At 35.2% G+C, this 23,596-nt stretch overlaps 1 protein-coding gene across 3 annotated transcripts in view; it reads left to right on the forward strand.

The window, feature by feature from the left end:
• Window positions 1–23,596, forward strand: part of NETO1 (neuropilin and tolloid like 1) — a 106,922-nt gene that overhangs the window by 59,282 nt on the left and 24,044 nt on the right. For 2 of the 3 annotated variants that reach the window (XM_075213238.1, XM_075213239.1), the window contains exons 5-7: window positions 15,386–15,427; window positions 15,632–15,759; window positions 19,078–19,306. In XM_075213238.1, the coding sequence (XP_075069339.1) occupies window positions 15,386–15,427; window positions 15,632–15,759; window positions 19,078–19,306 (399 nt within the window). The remainder of the gene's footprint in view (window positions 1–15,385; window positions 15,428–15,631; window positions 15,760–19,077; window positions 19,307–23,596) is intronic. The other variant, XM_075213240.1, reaches the window with a different exon arrangement.

Below are 23,596 nucleotides of genomic sequence, written 5' to 3' on the forward strand. Positions count from 1 at the left end.
AAGAGGCTAAGACAGAAAAAGACAGACCCAATTTTCCAGCAGAATTGACTCATTTAATCCAATTTATGTTAGTATAGTATAGTAAGTTTTGTTAAATGTCAAGTTATATATAACAAAGTAGGGTTAACTATAATGTTTAATATAATGGTGTATTTATAATAAATTATAAGCTACTTGCTAAATCACACTTTATTGCTGCAATGTTTAAAATATACAAATACTGTATATCCAGTTTTAATTTCCTTGCTTAGTTCTGTTTTGTAAGAGCCAACAAATGTACAAAAATAATTGGTGTGTACTAAAGGGACACTTACCATATTTTTTAATTTCCCTTTTATCATGCAGATGATTAAAGTACAGATAAAATATCCTAAACTAATACAAATGAGTATGCTTTTTTCTGCTAAAGATGCAGAATGGGTACAACCTTGCTAAAGACTAAATAGTTTTGCCATTTGGAATGTGACTCCAAAAATAACTACACTCTAGGTTAAACCACAGCATTTTAACTGTCCGCTGATAGTCGATGAAGCTAAAACACCTGTCACTATAATGTGATGGACCTCAAATGCACCATGTACTACAATGGGTACATCCTGGTCTTTAGTGGAGGGTTGATACCATGTTGAAGGATGCATTATCCTTTAAACTTTTATTTTGCTTTTCCAATTAATGTAAACAAGTAAAGTATACAATGACTGCTAAGTGGGCAGTGGAAATTGAACAAATACAAAGTAATTATCTGATTTACTGAAGTTATTCAGTCATTCATTGACAGGTAATAGAATGCAGTTCATCAGTCTCTACATAATATCAAAATATTTTTATTTTGGAGTGGGGTGGGGTGATTCCCCAAATTGAAGAGTCCAGTAGCACCCTTAATATTTTTACATTTAAAAATGAACGCAATATTATAATGGGTTATTGAGTTTTTATTTTCTTCCTCAAGTCCTATTGAACACAGTAACTGTTTTTATTCTAACTGGATCTAGATTATTGTTAATGTTATTTTTAAATTGTCCATTCTATAAAAGTTGTCAGTTTTAAGGAATTTGGTTAATGGGCCAATAATTCTCCTGTATTACTTTCAGTTGATTCTCTGTTCCTTTGGTTAAAGCAGAACAATATTAAGTTGGTATATATATTATCTTGAAATTATTATGCTGTGCCAAATAGTAACATTGTTTGCAGTGCTCTAAGATTGTATATTGCATTTTCTGTGTTTTCAGAAAATAACTATTATTAGTTTGTTGTGGAAATCAAGTTAAAAACGCTCTTTCTTCGACATGCATGCGTAGTGTATCTCCTCTTATTGCCCATGTTTACTTGTGACATATATTACCTTACATTGTTTTTCTGTGTACACTTTATTTTCTTTCTTGTTCTTTTTTTCGCAAGGCTAGCTATTTTTCGGCTACATAATTATAACAACCCACCCTATTTCCCTTAATGTTCTACTCACTTAGCATCCTTTTTTCTGTTTCAACTTTCTTGTCCATTCATTCTCCTCTTCTCCTTAATTTTTCCCCCATATTCTAGAAACATTCATTGATATAAGTAATGTCTTTATAGAAACAAGGTAATCATTTCCTTAAAGCAATCACATTTTTTTAATTATTATTTATATGCGCCTTAGCAAAAAGTTACATCAGCCTCAATATGTTTTCTAACATATGACAAACATTCAGAATGATAAAACAAACATCCATGTTTTGTTTTGGAGATTAATTTGAGGAGCTAAACTTGTTGATCTGTTTTCATGTATTAATTAATCTCTATAATCTCTGTAATTCTGTTAGTAGAAGTAAGGCTTAAATTGGGAAATCAACCTTTTTCATCTTCACTGCCAGAGAGATGCATGTTTGATAAAGAGGTTGGTTTAAGACCACACCAATGCATCTTTTTATAGACGAACTATATAGATAAGACAATTTTAATAAACAAAGCAGTGGGGACTGCATATATTCGCTGCTGAGAAGCAGCTACACTGCAATACAAATGCAAAATAAATGCAATATATCAATAAACCCCACTACTGCAAATCTGTTCATTTAAAGTGCAATAAAGTATTTTTGCCAAGTCATGAAAAATTGATAGTAGAAAAGATTCCTTTTAACAGTTTGTGTTGTCTTAACTACACCTTACTACATAGACCTAGTGAGCCATATGTCAAGGGCAGCAATGTCCCAAATTCAGCAGAGAACGAACACTACACTTCTAGAGCACCACTTATTCTGCAACAATGTAAACTCTATATTTGCATTTTATCAATATATTATTCACAAAATGGTACCACTAAATTTACATTTTTAAAATCCAGAAAGGAAATATACAACTACACTAATTGTGTGATTTCCCCCAAGAAAGCCTAGATAGAGGTGTCCCCTTGAGTAACATAATAATAATAATAATAATAATAATAATAATAATGAACATTCAAAAGATTATAATTACCCTGTTTGTTGTTATATACAAACACAAAACCAAGAAAAACAGTGATTTAATTAGGGTGCACTTATAAGGAAAACCAGAAACAATAAAACATAATAATTTTTATTTCAACCTTTTAAAATATCTTAAACAATTCATTTAAATGCAAAATATTAAAAATCAAAATAGTGCAAAAATAAACACAAAATGATGAAGTATTAAAATTTGATATGTCTATCTTTCAGTGTCAGTGTATTATTGGAGCCACTATCTGTTAACCCTATCTTCAAAGGAGAATCCTGTGCCAGGTTGGAGAGAGTATAGAAAAATAATAAAATATTATATTTTTTAAATAATTGAGGATTAATCCTAGGATATTGACAACTAGGCTCTTATTGGTTTCCATGTACTAACTAAAAAATCACAGGTATCTAGATAGAATAACTGTTTCATTCTCCTTTGGGGTCATAAATATGTATTATTGGGCATTTTTGAAAACTCTTGTCATATACACTATGTGACAGTGCAAACAATAACATATATATATATATATATTTCTATAATATTCATATAGGTTATTGTGTACTATTGTGTTCATGTAGTATGTGTACTATTAATCACATGAGTACATCACATTATTTCCAATTAGGGGTCTTCACTGCATTTGTAAATTTGCTGAATTTATAGACTATTTATAGAACTGGGAATGTTGTGTGGTGTGGTCGGGGTAGGAACACCGAAGGCCAAATTCTGCTGGTGAAGCCTGCAAAAGTTTGCTGTATAATTTAGAATGGGGCAATTTTCAATGAGCAATTTGGAAAGTATTTCTCATCGCTACTAATTATGGTAACTACTAAAAGTTCTTAATTGCCTAGGTTTTAGTCAGTTTTTACTACTACCGGTATGGTAGACTTTGCACCTGAGGCCTACTTTGTTCAACGTGTTCTGGTTTTCATACAATGTCAATCATTATTAAATACAACTTTGTAGAAACGTTTTCTCTGTCCATTTAACTTTTAAGTACACAGACTAAAGAAAATGTAACACTTTGAAAAATGTGCTGACATGTTAGTATGTGTACATTGCTAAATGTAATTTGGCCCGGTGAATCTGCTGAGTAGAATAATGTATAATAAAATAACTGCTATTTTTGTATTATCTTTGTTACTGGCTAATTACCTTAGTTCTTGGAAAATCATTTTCTATTACATTGCACTCTATTTAATTTATTTGTGAAAATAATGAGAATGAAATGGAAAATACATATAATGTAAATATGTGCTTAGCATTAAGTTGTTGGTTTCTGTTGGGATTTAATGCAATTATTGGGTCTCAATTTTAGGAAAATTATTGCTGGCTAAAATTACTTAGCAACATCAGGAGAAACAGAAAAAATAAAACCCCAAAACAAAGAATATATGCTCCTAAATATGAAGTAACATAAAAGATGATATGTATGAATTGCAAATTTGTCTTTGATAAAAAAGACCCATAACACAGGGGTGCCAGGAATGAACACCAGTGCTATTCAGTGCGGGACTGGTAGTCTTCAATAAGAAGATATGCTTGTTTATGCACCCCAGCTCACAATATGGCTTTAGCCCTGTACTGACCAGGTTGAGCCTGGATTCCAGTATGATTATGGAACCCCATACTTCTTGTTCGGCTGTTTTATTGAAAACCAAACCAAGCAACATTTTGTTGGTGCTGATTAAAGATTTTAGGGTGGCCACTTTTTTTTTAAAAAAAATACTACTTTATTTGTTTATGGTGACAATGAAAAATACAGCAGTCATCCTTATTGTGGAAGTACCGGGTTTATCTGGCCCAATTATGCCCACTTAATGCTGACTGGCCACACAAGGGTGCATTCCTATACCAGGAAAGTATACCCAGTATCTTCTAGGGTTTCACCAATAACTCAGACCAAGTAGTTATCAAGTATAACTTTATAAAATACTCCAGAATAAAAATGCACCTTAAACAAAAACCAGGCAGGTCAACATGCAGTCTGTCCCTTACCCCTGTCCCTTACCCCTCTCTCAGGGTTTCAAGATTTCCGGACACTTCTTCCCTTCTACCAGTGTGGTAGGAATCTGATACAAAGTACTCCAGTAGGCCCATTCTTTTAAGCCTGACCAGATGTCTTAAACGTTAACATCATAGTTATCATTGCTATAGTGGACTCTTCCACAACCACATTTCCCAAACCCAGACAAAGTGGTGGTGTAGACATCCTATTTTCTTCATATGGCACCTTCCATGACATACCCCCAGAACCATCCCTCTGCTTCTACTTCTTCTACTCTGGAGTTCACACTATGCTTCTATCCTTTCCACTCCACCTTCAGTTTGATGTCATTTGTCATCCCCAGGTTCAGTGTCCCAATTCCCCAACCAAATCAATCCAATTTTCAATCCAATTTTCTCCAGCCACGTCATCTGCACTTCCCAATCCACACTCTCTACATTCTACATTCTCTCCAATAATCAAGGGCAAAGTCCCAGTACTCATGTGGTCATCTCAATTTCCAACCCACCCCCTGGTCTCTATTCCCACACAAGTTATCAAATCCCTTTCCACCACTGCATGCATGCCTCTCTCATCTCCTCAATCTGTCTTCCTCCAGTAGCATATTCCATCATACCTTTAAACAAGCACACATCTCACCAATCCTAAAGAACCGATCTATCGACCCTGCCTCTCTCATCAACTACAGCCCTACTTCTCTTCTCCGCTTTGCTTTACAGATTCTTGAACAACTAGTGTGCAACCACCTGAATTTCCTCAGACTCCCAATTCTGCTGCCTTGATATTACACTTGACTTTATTCCACAAGCCAATCCTGTCACCTCCACCTTTACAATATTGGCAGAATACTCCCTTCCTTATCTAAGATGCAGCCACTACTATTATCTATTCTTTCATAATTTCCTACCTGTGGCCACTGCAGTCTCCCCATATCTGGCATAACCCTCATCCATCTATTTGCATTTGAATCAGTATTACATTCCACAGCATGACTGATTTTCCTCTCTCCCCGGTCCAAATCTGAGGCAACACTGTGAAAATCCCTACACTGGCTCCCTGTGTCCTCCAGATTTCAATTCAAGTTACTCACTCTCACCAACAAAGCCCTCCACAACATCACAACATCACCTCTTAAAACATCTCAAATCTTATCTCTAAATACCCTCCCAATCACTCATTTTACCTCAGTTGTTTTCCTCATCTCAAATGAGATTGTAAGCTTTCTCAAGAGCAGAGACTTCCCTATCCCTTGTTTTCATGTCTGCATTTATTTTGTCTTCGTTGTTTGTGCTGTTTTTTGTATGTCTTGTTGTTCCCACAGTCTGGCTCTATAGAGAACTCAAGCCCCTTACAAATGAACAATACTAATAATAGATCCACATGATTTGGAACAAAAATAGGGTGGGATGACAACATAGTATCAAGCATAATTGCATTGAATTCTGCAAGGCAAATATTTTAAAGGCAGTCAAAGGCCATACTAGGCTTTCCTAAATTACTAAACTCAGAAAGCATCTAATCTAGAAGTATCTTCAATATTCTGAACTGGAAACTATTGCATTGTTAAATAAAACACCTTATATATAAATTAAATATATGTAAATGCAGAATCTGTGAATTTTTTATTTTTTATTTCTACTGAATGAGGGAGGTCATGATGTTATTGGAAGGGAGAGAGTGGTTCTGGGGCTAGTAGTATTAATGATGGGTGTACATGTCAGTTAGTGTGTTGTGACATTGTGCATGCACCACTAGTGGTTTATCCCTCACATCTAGTAAACTTAAGTGAAATGCAGAGCAGTGGTAGTACTGTAATAAGACCCATGCACAGTTGGACTGAGAGGAGGCGGTGGTGAATTAATGCTGTTGACCATATAACTCTAGTTAAGGGTGCACTATGGCAGATGGCTATTGTGAGAGATTGTGTGAGTGCTTTGCACATACAGGTTCATCCATCTAGTGAATCTACAGACAAAATTATCCCTATTTGTCAATATTCATGGAGCACTGCTGGTAGGGGGTTGTTATGGTGTTTTTCTACAGGAGCTGTGGTCTGTAGATATTGGATATGGAGATGTGATTGTGGTCCATAAAAGGAGGATGAGAGAGATAGGGGTGTGAGTGGTAGTAATATGAGTAGTGGTATGAGCACAAATTAGGGTTAAAAATACTAGTTAAAATATTTTAAATTATGCAGATTACATTAGTAAAAAGTAGTGAGGTACGGGTGGGTGGTGGGAGTGAAGGGATTAGGTAGAAATGTAGAGGAGTAGGAAAAGTAGAGAAGGAAAATTGGGCCATGAAATCAGAAGGAGGAGGGGTATGGGGCATGGAATAAAGGTGGGGGTGTTTGAGGGGATGTATGAGAGAAATTAGGAGGGTGTTAATAGGTGGAAAAAGGTAATGGTGCAATAATTTTCCTAAATGAAGGAATCTACATTTAAATTATGACATATGTTTAAGGTAAAAGACACATCAATAAGAGTGAAAAATATAAATAGTACATAGATACAATATAATGGCTATTAGTGATATATAGACAATTAGAATTAGATATATTATTACAAATAGTTGTGGTTAGATGATAGGTTGGAGCAAAGTACAGTAAGAAACAGATATGGTGTGATATACTGTACTCACCTGAGCCTGTGTGACATGAGTGAAAAAGGGTTAGAGACAACAAAACCACCTGGTCTGTATAAAAATGGTTAAAATCATGTTATCGTAAACCAAGCAATCCCCTGTATTTCAGCTATATACTGTATCTACCATACCTACTAACCATATCTACCAAATCTACTAACCAAGCTATCTAGCATATGAATTTCTTTATACAGAGCATTATTACATTTAACATGACAAAAAATATCACAATGCTTATGGTATAATGATATGATACACAGTAATATACAGTTATGCAAATTAGTTTCTTAAAATAAAAATGAAAAATACAGAAACACACATAATCACATAATTTCTTATATCTGTTGCTTTGACAATATGAATGATGGAACAGATCCTCAATAGCTAAGTTTATCCCCAGGAAATTAACAATGGATTACAGTTTTCAGGGCTTTTAAACAAACGCCGCACAGTTTTAAACGACAATAGTCAATGTTTTTTAATTTTGAGGCGCCCTGCAGAGCCCGGCGCCCTAGGCAATCACCTAACCTTGCCTAATGCGAGCGCCGGGCCTGGCCATAATCATGACAGATGTTAAAACTGTATAAGGATGAAATGCATTGAAAGGAGTATGAAGTAGTTAGGATAGGACATTAGAATGTGAGGTTTACAGGAGTTGTGACAAATAGAGAGCAATGGATAGTACAGAGATAGAGACAAAAGGGTAGTACAGAATTTGAAATGTAGGCTAAGGTGAAGTAGGGATAAACTCTATTAGTATTTACCAGAATTAATTAAATCATCTAATACTAACCTACTACATACTACATACTCAATCGCTATAGACAATATAACTCAGTATGCTTACTATTGTTGACTTTATAGGCCATATTTACAACATGTGACATTATAGGTAATTTCTAGTGTCATTATTAGTCATATTACTGCTGGCTACATTATTAACAATGTTTACCACTGTTGATGTTATTGGACATTTTTAGTGATAGTATTGCAAAATACAAGGTTGATTGCAAAAATGATGATATTATTGGACATCACTTCTATTTGTGGTTAATTACCGGCAATACTGTTACAATTGGTATATATAACTGGACAATTATGCTGCTGTTAGTATGCTGCTGTTAGTATAATACTTTATTACATTGATTTACTCTTACTGCTTTTCATATTACTGTCATTTACTGGACCATGTTACTGGATACATTGCCACAGTTGGAGATACATGTTAAATCAGATAGCAGTGCTATGCCCTGGGTTTCCTGAAAAACTAAGAACACCACTGACTATGGGAATAGTCACATTGCATGTACTGTGAAGTAATGTCTCTTACATATTATTTCTAGAAATACAGACTCAAACTGTGTACCAAATCACAGTTTATATAATATACAGAGGGCAGTGGGCAGTGCAGTAGTTGTTGTGTTGAGATCTGACTTCGGACAAAACCTGATATGATCAATCTCACATGACATTTGAAATAAAAAAAACAAATACATTAAACATGAAATTAAGTAATGCTCTCATTGCACACATATTCCCTTGAACGAAATCAGTCCTAGCATCTCCTTACCTCTCACAGGGGAGTGAAACCTGTCATGGGTTTGCCCTATCTTTATTCGGTTATAGATTGTGTGGATGTTTTGGAGGTATTTATCATTTACAGGTAATGGAACTTTGAGTTTGAAACAAATTCATTTTCTGTAGGAATCTATAGAATATATTTATAAAGTTTGTTTTTGATTGATAAAAAAATATACAAGCAGAATAATGGTACTTTTATGGGCAGTAAATTTGCTCCAGCTATTCAGGACTGGGAACAGTGATATATATTTTCTGATGACAGTTTGATGCTGTCAATGCCGATTGTATTGTTACATACAAACACTATATAAAGCAAGGTGCATACATATTAATTGTTGAACTTAAAGCTATGACATAAACTTTTGTTATTAGTCATCATATGTTATGCACAAGTTTGTATAAATACAAGTGTTCTGAAGTGTGCTAAAAAATTAAATGGGTTCTTAGGGTGAGTGAAGTCCACAATAGTTTATGTGAAGCCTTGATCTTTAAAACTATACTTGTACCAAGTCTTTTTATACAGAAAATGTAGGACTGAGATTTTCTCAGTTGTCAGAGTTTTGTACCGCTTGTATTTGACAATGTAAACATTGCTGGTAGTAGTGTTAGCAAGGTTAGTTTTCATATCAAGAACCCATATTATTCTGAATATTGAGCTTCGCCTCCATCAATCTTCTGGGATTCTGGGAGGACTCCCCGAAATCCGGGAGAGTAGGCAAGTATGCATATAGATATGGATGTACTTACATTTTTCTGGTGTAACTGTACACCTTTCTATACCATGCATTAAGATCTTTTAGTCTTTCTGGATATGTTTTGTGCTGTAAACCATGCACCCAGTGCCGTAACTAGACATTTTAGTGCCCTAGGCAAGACAGGGCACCAGCGCCTCCCTTCTAAGTGACATTTTCTGAGTGGGCGTAGCTAGCGTTTTACTAGTGCTAGACCACACTGAAACCCCCTCCCTCCCCATTCTTCACATTCTGGTTTTGTAGGGATATTTATGTAATGCGCATTCATGGAATCACAGCACTTTCAATGCAGCTATTGCATGCCAGCTGTATAAAAAAAAAAAAATGGTTATTGAAATAAAACTCACTGAAACAAATTGTAACAAATAAACTATATTTCTCTTTAGAACTCTGTAACTAAAATAAACATCTTAAATAACCAGTACAATAAATACATGTTCATATATGTTTATAGAGGTGCCTTCCTAGCCTTCATTTGCAAACTATTCTATCACAGTGTCAAAGTTAATGGAACTTGTCAGTTTATGTTCAATGGAGAGAATTGCCAAGTTTGAGAGGCGTTGTTGTCCATTTGAAGACCTCAAGTAGTTCTTCACTAGTTTTAATTTACTGAAACTGCGTTCACAAGATGCCACAGTGACAGGTCTACTGAGGAAGATGCGCAGAGCTATATCGATATTTGGATATATAGAACTCAGGCACCACTCATGTATGAGGTTTAAAATATCCTCTGGTGTTGCTGTGCTGCAATTTGGGAGGATGGAAACTGCTTGGAATTTGAAACTTTCTGTCACAATTTCAGAGGCATTGAGATCGTTAGAGTACGTCTATGCCAGGTCAGAAGCACACTTCTTCAGATCAGTTAGGGGCATGTTGGAGAGGGCAGGCCCAGTAAGACACTCAATCTCTGAAGAGATTTCCATCAATGTTTCGCATAGCCACTTCACTTGTGCATTCACAGTGTCCAGTACATTAAAGAATTCTTTTCTGAAAACCTGCTCATTGGACATACTGGAACCCTCATCTTCAGCTTCTTCATAGTCAATCCTTTGTATCTTCCTTTACCTCTTCATAGGAAATTCCACTGGAAGGTCCATAGACTGAGCATGAACAGATGCATCTTTCAGTATAACATCAACCCCTACTTCACGCATGTGCTGTAGTCCATTCTGAAGTCCACTTATCAGTTTTACAGCTTGGTTAACAGATAATCCTTTCTTTTGCAAAGCTTGGTTGACAAAATCAATATTGTTTAAAATTCGACCCCACATTAGAAGTAAGCAAATTAATTTAAAATGAATTTACACCACAAGGCTCTCAGATGAAGAAACTGTTTCTGCACATGACGTCTGATCGGATATTTTGTGCAGTGCCTCAAGAACTCCTGGGAATTGGTTACTTAAGGACCTGATAACATGTTGTTTTGATGACCATCTGGTGTCACTGTGACCTTTGAGCGTAATTTTGAGAATGCTTGTTAAGGTTTCCCATCTGTGTGTTGATCTAGCAAAATAATTAAACAGTCTGTGAACAGGTCCAAAGAATGACACCATATCAGCAGAACAACTGGCTGCATGAACTCCTACTAAATTAAATGAATGTGCAGCACATGGAACAAATCTAGCTAGATTGTTTACTTGTTTTATTCTTGCCTGCACACCATTATATTTGCCATATTTGCTCCGTTGTCATAACCCTGTCCACGAATATTATCAGGATCTAATCCATCCTTGCAGAGCTTCCCTTCTATTTCCATAGCAAAACTACTACCTGTCTTCTCAGTGGTTTCAATAAAGTCTATAAAGCTCTCTTCAACACTGCATAGTCCATCAGCAATTCTAACATATCTGATAATTTCACACAGCTGTTCCTTGTGTGAGGTATCTGGAGTGCAGTCAAAGATAATGGAGTAGTATTTTGCTTCTTTGATTCTGTTAATTATTTCTTCTCTCACTGTGTTATGAAAAAGGTTAATAAATTAATTTTGAATTACTGGAGAAAAATAGGAAACACTACCTTTCATATGCTTTTTAATATGACCAGCCAATGCAGGATTGTAATGGCTAATCAATTCCAGCAAATTAAGAAACATCCCTGAGTTGGGTTGGCCAATTATGGACACATGAACCCCCGGAGAGTGATATTGTTTTTGGCACAGAAAATAATTGCATCAAGAATTATTTTTAAAACAGTGCGCCACATCTCCTATTCTGAAGCTATAACGGTTTGGAGTTCATGGTCAATTGCATGACCAAGTTTTAAATGCATCTCTACAGACCTCCAACTTAAATAATTTTGGCGATGCTCAGGTGAGTTTTGGTGTTCTCCAATCCTGGGGTTTAAATGCCTCCAATCAGAGAAGCCTTTATGTGGGTTTGCAATGCTTGGAGTGTATGCTGATTTAATTCCAAAAAGCATAAAGGGAAATCAAAATACAGCTCGCTGCATTTCAGAGTATATAAGCCAGGTTCTCTCTGCTGTTTTTTCATTAGGTAGAATTTTAATGAACCAATCATGACTAAATCGTCTCCTGTCACTGGTGGTTTGCGAGAGTGATATTTGAATCTTACTGTTGCTCTGGTCCATTTTTCATTAAACAGCACCTCACATTATCCGTTATGTTAGGCCAAGAATGTGGATCTTTAAACCTAAGGCCCAAAATTTCATTAGCTGTGCTGTCAGTCTAATTTCTAAATTAGGGTCCATGTCAGCAGTTCCAGTGACGGCATGAACTTCTTCCCGACTCTCCGGCTCAATGAGAAATCTCTAGTGGTGCTGACTCCGCTCTAAAGCTCCCTGCACCTGCATCACTGGCTGACTTTGTGAGCCACTTCTGAAAGTGATGGGAAACCTTACGAGCTTCCTCTTCTCTACCTCTTCTTAGCTTTCTGAATTCTAAACCAGATGGCTTCTTTGGGGCATTGTTTATTACTAAAACATAAATTTGACTTTAGTGGTGTGATCCTCTGCACTCATCATGGAGATTAAAATTTAAATAAAGAGAGGCAGTCCCAGAAGATATTAAGCTGTGAAGGGAACCCTCTATGGTAAAGGAACAGATGACAGTACAGTGGACTGCAACACTGATCGTGAAGACCACAAACAAAGTGCTTAACCTTCTATGCTTCTCACTGATATTCCTGAAAGCTGAACAAAAGCCCAACGATGCTCCAATAATAAAAGTGTTGCCTTTCCATTTCTACAATAGAAATGCAGAATTTGCAGTTACACACATTTGCAAATGCGTGATAAGCCAACTGCCACGTCACGGCGCTTCTGCTAATGGGGTGGTCCTAACTCTAAACAATGAGAGTCCCTATATACTGAGTCATACTTTCATGTGTTTTTAAATTGAGAGCTAACTTACCAAGAGGTACCCCAAGAGCCTCCAAATGACAATAGACGACCAGCAGCCCCTTCAGCCAATGATACCAGACATGCCTCTGAAACAACAAAACAGAAATTAAAGTTGCTCAATCTATTTATAGGTTCACAGCAGGTGATTGAAGGGCTGGTTGTCCATAAATTTGCTGCAACTACCTGTTTTCTATCTTGCAACTAAGATCTTCCAGTGAACCATTTTAGAATACAATCCAAACCTTTCAAGTTTATTTAGCAATCTGTGAAGTGGGACAGTGTCAAAAGCCTTACTAATGTCTAGATAAGCTACATCTACTCCCCCTCCTTGATCTTAGTTTACTACTACTTATCTTACTTTAGTCACCCAGTCAAAAAAGTCAATAAGATTTGTTTAATATGATCTTCCCCAGGTAAATTAATGCTTTTTAGTGTCATGTAACTTACTGGATTTTAGATATTCTACAGCACTTTTTTTGAGTGTTTCCAACAATTTCCCTACTACTGATGTAATACTCCATGTTCAATAGTTGCTTGCCTCTTCTTTAATTCCACTTTTTTACAGTGGGACTACACTTGTTACATTTTTTTCTGTCTTCTGGAATTACTCCTGTAACTAGTGACTGGTTGAATAATTCTTTTAATGGTGTTACTAGCACCCCTTTAAGTTCTTTTAGTATCCTTGGATGTATCCCATCTGGCCCCATTGATTTATCCACTTTAGTTTTGAGAGCTCTTTTAGGATCTTCTCCTCTGTAAATGTACTTGCATCTATTCATTTTGATGAATATACTTGCAACTTAACTGTGGCCCTTTCTCCTCTCTTTATGTAGTGAACACTGAGCAAAAATTAATTATTAGGATAATCTGCTATTACCTCGTCTCTGTAGGGCTCTTCCTACACCCCTGGGGAGGTGTGTGTATGGTAATAAAGGAAAAGGAAAGTGTAAAAAACACCACTTTACTTTGTGGATCTACAAGTCCCATGCATTCCGGGCTGCCATTAACAGTCTGGGCATGATGGTGATTGTAGAACTACAAGCACCATCATACCCATGGCAACTAGGGCTTGTTGGCACTTGGAGAACTACAAGTACCACCATGCCCTGACAGCCCACTTTGACCTGTAGTCCCACAAAATAAAATGTACATAAACCATAACACTCTCTTGTAACTACATTACTTTAATACAAATAATAAAACCCCTAAAACAAAACACACAACCTTTATTTAAACCACATGTATTTATTGAAAATAATAAAACCCCATATTCTTAACATCTGATGTCTTCATCTGTATGGGATCCAATCTTGTAAGCCTTTACTCCAATAAGGCTTGAAACCAAAATATTCCAAAGGTCATTTTGCTGTTCAAAAAACTAACATTCCAGGTCCTGCAGTAGTCCAAAAAAATTAACTGCTCCCCCCCAAAAGAAAAAAAATATTCCATAAATCCATGTAAACAATCTTCTTATCTTCAGTCACAATGACCTCATAATAACTCCACAGGTACATGCTTAGCAATGAAAAAAACCTTATGGACAAACACACGTTTGTTCCTCTATGGAGTAACATGCGATGCTGAATGAAATATAAACAGATGCAAGGTCTGTTTATGCTGTTGGGGGATTCCCAAGACAGCATGGGAACAACTGTGGAGGTTAAAAATAGAGGTGGAGCCAAGCTGAGGAGAACTACATATGAATGCATGTGAGCTAGAGAAAGTACCACATGATCAGCTTACATCCAGTCCTATATATCAATAAAGCCCTGACCAAAGACTTAATTGCATAAGTATATGTATAAAGAAATTGTATAAAAAACATAATTAAATATATGAAAAATATAAAAAATGTACATATACTGTATATATTTCTCAAAATGAAGAGTAATAAATCTCTATAAAAATAAATGAATCATTAAGAAATTGATGAACTCTATATATATTTGGTAAACTGCGGGTTTGAAAAAGTGGAGATGTTGCCTATAGCAACCAATCAGATTCTAGCTGTCATGTTATAGAATGTACTAAATAAATGATAACTAGAATCTGATTGTTTGCTATAGGCAACATCTCCACTTTTTCAAACCCGCAGTTTGCTAAATATACCCCCAAATCTGATAGTTCACTAGGACAGAATAAATTGTCAAAATGGCTTTCTATAAAAACATATAAATTTTATTAAACCTAAACACAAATACATTAATGTAATGGACACTTAACAATAAACTACTCCAACTAAATTACATGACCATATTGAATAGCTGAAACAGTAGATGAAACAAAGACTGGAACGTTAAATAATTCAATAGATGTAATGTACATAATATAAGCACATTTATTACCGACAATTAATTAAGATAATAAGCATACTCTGCAATACTCCAGGGTACGATATCTTATGCAAATAAAAAGCTCAGCGCTGGATTCATACATATATTTTTAATTATTTGCTAAGGTCTAGTAAATAAGCACTATAAGATTGGGTAGACTCCACCATAATCCATAATGTCAGAATGTATGTATGCAGCATTTTTTTTAAAATGTCACAAGTTAATCTTTCTTTTAACTTTTTAACTTTTTTAAATAGATCCAGATTTTAAAGACCTTGGAGTTCTTAAACCCTTACCTGGTTAGTATCCTGATGCTGCTATTTATTTTTATATATTTTGGTCTTTTTTCCCTTCACATCTTGACTCTACCCTCTACATCGTATCTATCTATCTATCTATCTATCTATCTATCTATCTATCTATCTATCTATCTATATACTTCTATCTTATTTTCAATTGTTGTTTAATACATTTTGCTCTTCTTTGTTATTTTGTAATTATAGTTTGTGAATTTGAAATAGGAGGACCAGAAGGAATAATAGAATCTGTGCAAATCCTTAAAGAAGGAAAGGCTTCTGCAGACGAGGCAGTCGACTGCAAGTGGTATATTCGGGCACCGCCACGGTCAAAGGTCAGTTATGTTAATAAAAATAGTAAGTACTCACACACTTCAATACAGCAGAAGCCCAGCATTTTCACACAGCACCTACAAACAGCAAATACAACATCCTGTATTTAAAGACATGTTAATGATCACGTGCATTCATTCTTTGTGTAATAGTTCAGTAATGACTTTTAAAGCATTACCAGAGCCATAGTTCTAAATTATACAAAGATATTTCAATGTTACTACTTAATGCATGTTAATAAAAATTAATTAGGGCTTAAAACTGCATTAACTCTGTCCTTCGCCTCCTCAGAGCCCCACTTGTCCCGGGCTTCATGGTTAGCTTCACAGCTCCAGCTGAACTTTTCCTTTATAATCAGATGTACAGAAGTGGAGTAAAATGTTTGTTTTTACATGTAATCTTTAAAACATATTAACTATACACTGGGGTTCATGTGCAATAATTCAGATGGAGCACTGTGTAACTAGTCAAAGCACATTAACCTGTACTCTCCCAAATGCAGTGTGATGGCAGTCAGCCCAATTAATGGCAAATAGCATGATCGATGCAGCAAGTGACAGGCGATTGCAAGGTGGTTCATTTGCTATTAATCTAAAATAAACCAGCTCCATCTGTTTGTAATTCAAAGTGAGATACCTTTATATACTGATAGTTTATTCTAATAACACTAACAAATGTTGTGTACTGATAGCTACCTGTTAAACACTTTAAATGTGTTTTTATGTTTTAACAATAATTAACAATCCAATTAACTTTGTAACATATTTTGATATTTTACCATGGTGAGGTTCACATAGAGTTGGACACAAATCCCTTTTTTGGTGTATAATACGCTAGTTCCTAAACTAGTGCTTTGTGCTCATGGTCAGACATTAAAAATAAAGAATATTATACACCAAAAACGCAATTTGCGTCCAACTCTACACGACCCCCTGTGTCTTTGGCTCAAGTGCTGCGTTCCTGTTGATGCAGTTTAGTTTACGGTTTTTATGTTTTGACATAAGCAGAGCAGTGCAAATATATTGAGCTGAAACTTGTTTGGGAAGTGAAATATGACCTTTTTATATTGGCAGTAATTTATGACATTCAAGGACAGTGCACTACAGTTTAAGAATGGAAGTTTTTTGGCAAAATGATTCTCACTTCTATACATATCAATTTATGTAATAATTAAAATAAAAACTAGGGCTGGATAGTTTGTAGATCAGGGTAGTACATAGGAGTTAGTAGGAAGATGTTTAATTAATTAATTAATTAATGTATTTGTTTTTTGCTTTACTTTTTTTACTTTAAATAGCACGATAGAGAGATAAAACCTAATTTGAGCCAACAGTGATGTAGTTAACTTACCTGACAACAACATGATTTTATGGAAACAGGATCACCCATAGAGTAAAAGCTTTCTGAAAAGTCAATTTGACAGATCAATTCAGCATAATCACTGATTGTAGACTGCAGTGTAAGGAACCATTTAAGTACAACTACATATAAAATGTTCAATCTCTGAAACTGTAAAAAATAATTCTGTATTTATACTTTGATTATTTTGACATTGTAAAATGGTGAAATGTTACTAAGCTATGTTTATTTAATTTACTTAAGGGTAAATTAGAATAAAAAATTTCAAATGTGTGTCGTGTATTGGTAATTTTTCTTGATAATTAATCGCAAATTGTACAAATGTGCTTCAACATAGATCAAAATCAGTGAAAACAATATATGTTTTAATCAGTCACTGGCAGACTACACCAATGAAACCAAATGTTGGACAGGCCGAGATATATATATACAGCACATTTATGCCATATGCATCAATGAAATTAACCTTATTCCATGCACTGCCATTTTCATGGCTGGCCTTCCTTTTCTGCATTGTGATGAGAGTGGTTTTAATCTGTGAGAGTGGTTTAGTCTGTGTTATGTGTGTTAACACAGTACAAGACCTTAGACCTTCAGTTTCTCCCCCTTTGGTGTGTACTAGCACAATTTGTGCTGCTTGAATTAGCTGCAACAATCAGCATTATAGAGTATAATGTTGTATAGTAATGATTTCCTTGACTTTGACAATCAGTTTTTAATGGTTCCAGAGATTATTTGTTTTTTTGTGGCCAAATCAGGGCTCGGTCTCACGGTTTTAGACCTGATATTTGCTTTTTTTCTCTTCCACATTTTCTATTCACTTATAGGTATCAAGCCAATCAGCTTTGTTTATGGGGACATATTTTTATAAACTTATTTTATACATGTGGTGTAACATAAGTCTTATTGTTTCATCAAAATAAGTTCAAGATCATCAAAAATATTGCCCATTAACAGGGCACGCTCACTACCGACAACTACCACTTCACCATCATCAGATGTTATCATTTATCTACATTTTTACACAACCTGGTCCTCCATTTTCTCCCTAAAGAAGAGCAGGTCTTTAATAGACATTCAACGTCACTGTCATTTTAGGCACAAGCCCTGTGGGCGCTAGCTTAACCCTAATATTTGTGTTAAACTGATGTATAGAGGGAAGAGGTGAAGATACTCTTCTCAGTTAACTGGTGAATGCATTGACATGGCCAATTTAATAATCTAGGGCCTGATTCATTAACGATCTTAACTAAAGAAACTTCTTATTACAGTCTCATGGACAAAACCATGTTGCAATGCAAGGGGTGCAAATTAGTATTCTGTTTTGCACATAAGTTAAATACTGACTGTTTTTTCATGTAGCACACAAATATCAACTTTAAATTTCAGTGTACAAATAAGCTATCAAGTATTTGTGTGCAACATGAAAAAACAGTCAGTATTTAACTTATGTGCAAAACAGAATACTAATTTGCACCCCTTGCATTGTAACATGGTTTTGTCCAGGAGACTGAAATAAGAAGTTTTTTAAGTTGAGATCCTTAATGAATCAGACCCCTAGATATTTTTGTACAATTTTGTACTTGCTATATCTAATCCAAAAATGTTACCATTAGATGTCGTAGGATATTTTTTTGCAAAATACCATAAAGAGGGCATTGAACAATTAACAATACATTTATACCTAAATCTAAGTTTTCTTATTATCTGTCTTTCTTAAGTTATTCGTGACATAATATTTCTGAACCTTTGTTATTCTAAATTAGACTTTTTGAGATATTCTCGGAAAACATTTCTCTAGCATGTATTAAACATCCTCTATTCATCAATAATGGAAGGAATGTGCAGTTTAATAAATGGTTTGCCTTGAATAGCAGATAATTGAAGTACTTACTGATTGAACTCTGAATGTTCAATCAATGTGTAATAGTGCTCTCAAAATGTACTTTCTTTATTTCCAGATATACTTGCGATTTTTGGACTATGAAATGCAAAATTCAAATGAATGTAAAAGGAATTTTGTGGCTGTGTATGATGGAAGTAGTTCTGTGGAAGATTTGAAAGCTAAATTTTGCAGCACAGTTGCTAATGATGTGATGCTGCGTACAGGTCTTGGAGTAATCCGTATGTGGGCAGATGAAGGCAGCCGCACCAGCCGTTTCCAGATGCTTTTTACCTCCTTCCAAGAACGTAAGGCAAATTATGTCTTAAGATAAGCTAATGTATCATAGTGTCGGTGTATGCTAATCATATTGTACGTCAAGGTGTTGCACTGTTTTCTGTCTTTTTGGTTCTTGGTTAGAAAAAACATTGATAATAAAAACAATTCACATAAGAGATAATATTTTCAGTTAATTAAAAGTAAAATGTGAATCCTTAATAGAAATACATTGTATGGTGCAATTAAATATTAGAAATGCAATAATTTTGTAAGGTTAGACAATGAAAGATGACATATGTTCAGTTTTACAACACTTTTCTGCAGATCACACTGTGTTATTAAAGCCCCCTTTGGTTTATTCTCACTTTATTGTATTATTAGTTTTCTGTAAAAACATATTGGCATATAATATTCTGCGCAGAGAGCCTTATATCTTTGGGAATCTATATTTAATGACTTGGGTGGGAGTTACTATATTGATTTCTCTGGCAAGATAAAATTATATGGCCACCAAACAAACAGTGTCACAGTACATACATTTGTAAGTAGAAGATACAGGCATGATGACTAAAAGGTGACTCAGTACCCTTAATTGTACAGGATATCACTACAAACTGTCAAGGACCCTTTTGTAGAGTTTTAGTTTATGACAGAACCCTTAGAGCATTTGGCTCTAACCAACTAAACAGTAATATAAATATTCCATCATATTTAAACAATGGTAACTGTTTTGCCTCAATAAACTTCCCTTGCTCAAAACTTGAAAATATGTATTGCCTATAACATTTACAACGTAAACAGAAAAAAGTAGTCAAACATCCATTTAACATCCCTAGTCACGGTGTAATCAAATAAACTGCTCTTGCCATTCAGAATGAATCATTCCAATTTCCATAACAAATTATTTATTTTTAGTGTATCCATAACAACACTGTAAATTTAGAGTGATCATCATGATCAAGGCCACAATGTTCTACCTAATTATTAAAAAAACATATTTTTTTATGAAAGCTGTCAATGTATGCAGTTGATTTAATTGGTGGACACAGCTATATAGAAGCAAACACAAGCATGACATTATTTGTTTTAATCTGTATTTATGACATAAATCATCAACCATGCACAGCATATTTACAAAGCACATCATTCCCAGAAAATGGCCAGCCTATAAAACCATGCAAATAGTCATATTGTCATAAGCAGCAATTATCAGCATATGATACTAATTAAAGTACAAGCATATTATAAAACATATCATGTGATTAGCATATCATACCAAACATTTGTCCAGCATATCCCAGTATAACACAGTAGATGAAATAAATGTTATACCACACTCAGCCGGTTAAATAACCAGCATGTCAAAGCAAGTAAATGATTAGCATATCATATGCAAAAATATCCAATATAGAATATCCTTGCCCTTTAAGTTCCATGTCCATGTCAATAGCTTCTAGTGCTTGATGTCCATGTCAATCTTAAAATATATAGTTTAATATCTACCTTACAATGCAGCCCTGAATGTCAAGAAGGCCATTATGTAATGCAACTTATTCTCCATAATACACTGCAGCTTCAGACCCGTTCACTGTATAGTGTAGTTACATGTGCTAACCCTAAGATGTCCACTATACAATACAGCCCCATGTCCTAACATACTATCCACTAAACTTTGAAGCCCCATGTATTCCACTACGCAATGCAGCTTCAATCCTAGCTTAATGTTCACTAAACAATCCAGCCTCATGATGATAAGCATCACCAGGATCATTAAATTGGAACAGAGGCATAGCAGCTGCCAAAAAACGGTATTACAATTATTGATTACAAAATATATTGTTACTAGAGCTTAAGTGAACTAATGCAATCAGAGTCCTTGGTTGTTTACAAGAAACCAAAATGACTGGCTGTAATAGAAATGAAGGCAGTGTATTCAGCAGTTGAACTTTCATGCAGATGATTTTGTGCTGCCATGTTGCTATGCAACTTACAGACAGCATTGCATAGTACCAACCAGCTGACAATGTATATTGTATATTTTATCACATTTATATATGAAGATAGAGTATTGTTGTTTGAGCTGAAAAAACATGATTGGGCAGCCATTAATAAACAGGCCAATCATACAGGATGCCTTTGCCCCTCACATTCAATCTGTTGCCCATTGCTGTCATTTCCAGCTCTGCAACATCACCTGTATAAGACCCTTCCTCTCCCAGGATGCCACCAAAACTCTTATCCTTTTACTGATCATTTCTCATCCCAACTACTGCATACTTTTCTTTACTGGCCTCCCCCACTCCCATCTCGCTCATCTTCGATCTATAATTAATGCTGCAGCTAGACTAATATCCCTTTCTCGCCATTCCACATCTACCTTCCATCTCTGCCAAACCTTACACTGGCTCCCCTTTCCCTACAGAATCCTCTTCAAACTCCTCGCCCTCACATACAAGGCCCTCTCCATTTCCACTACTCTCTACATATCCAACCTCATCTACATACTTACTCCCTCCCGCCCTCTCTGGTCAGTCTATGACCATCACCTTTCCTCCCCTCTGGTTACCACATCTCACTCCCTTATCTTTTTCTGGTAGTATCCCTCACCACTGAAATGATATCTCTCATTCTATCAGACTATCCCCTAGCTTGTATTGCTTCAAACGTTCATTAAAAACCCACCTGTTTAGAAAAGCCTAGCAGTGCTCCACTTAAACATTTTTCCATGTAATATACCTCACCCTCTTTCTTCCTCCATCTCTCCCTATCTTGTGTCCTCAGATCCCATTACATTGGCTGACCCCATGTGTCAATCATTTGTCTGCCCCTTTCCTTTTAGATTGTAAACGCTAGTGAGCAGGGCCCTCTTTACTCCTGTTCTCATTACCTTTACCTTGTTTCCCAGTCTATCAGTAGCTGTGTTGTGAGTTGTAGTGTTATTTATTTACTGTATTGCACTGTTATACCATGTACTATCTTGTTGTTTGCCCTCTGTACAGCGCTGTGGACCTCATGCGGTGCCCTATAAATAAAGACTATAATAATAATAATAATTATAATAATAATGATAATAATAATAATAAAATCAAATAAATCATATGAATATTTATTTTACCCTAAGATTGTCTATACTTCTGTCAATATTCTATAAATATATCTAGAGATCTAATAAATAAGCACTGGAAAAATAGTTTACATTTTATCACCATATTTTGGCTGCAAGTCTTCTCAAATACATTTCTGTAAAATTGCCTGTGTAAATGAACACTGTATATAATATGAGTGTCTGTTTTATGTGCATGTAGTAGGAGGCATTGAGGTAATGGAAGGAATAGCATGAAAGTGATCAGGGATTCTTTAGCTTGTTATTATGAGAAACCCAAAGCTTAATTTATAATACTTTACCTCCTTTTTTCAATACATAGTTAGCAGAAAGAAGCTTAATAATGGCATTATAATCACAGTTCTTTCCAAGCATCCTGAGATAAATATTCTAAGCATCAAATCATGGACTGTTCTGGAGTTCCCAATCATGGGTGTAACTAGACTTTACTGGTCCTCACAGGAAAATATGAAGCGCTTTTACCTTAAAACCCCCTTCACTATACCTCCTTAATCTATTAGCCACGCACCAACATAACCTTCATCACCCCCACCTCCCCTCCAAGAACACACAAATATTTCCATCAGTCTGTAATGCCTCCTCCTGATAACATTAGTATAGACAGAAAAGAAAAAGCTTAACCTGTCGCACCAATTGGTATGAGCTGCAAACCCAATCATACACATTTACTTAGAAATGAACAATTTTCTTAAATACTGAAATATTGTAATCCAAAAGAAAGGGAGAGGCAAGAAGTTTGTTTACAAGGTGCACTAGAGCTCATAATTGTTCTACATTTTGAGTATCAAGAAGCATCTATAAATAAAACTTAACTTTTAATAAATTCCAATAAAAGATAAATAAAAATACCAGCAAAATATTAAAAATGTGCAAGTGAAAACAGACAATGTGTAAATAAAATAACTGAATGCACTGATTATGATCTTATGGATTAATTAGTGGAGTAACATTTAAGAATATATACAAAATATATACAAATTAATCAAGAGGAAGGTTTAATATCTTCAGGGATATATTCCTTCTTATATAGCAACCCAATTTCACCAGATAATGGATTATCTGATGTATAATCCCATATTTACAATTTGCATATCACATCTAATGTTGGTAAAAACATATAATCCACATATATACAAGTAACACTGAGCAATTGAAAGCAGTGATCTGCTAGCAGATCTGCTGGTCCATTGATAAA

The sequence above is a fragment of the Mixophyes fleayi genome, chromosome 5 (genome assembly GCF_038048845.1).
Source record: "Mixophyes fleayi isolate aMixFle1 chromosome 5, aMixFle1.hap1, whole genome shotgun sequence".
In the NCBI taxonomy this organism is placed as follows: Eukaryota; Metazoa; Chordata; class Amphibia; order Anura; family Limnodynastidae; genus Mixophyes; species Mixophyes fleayi.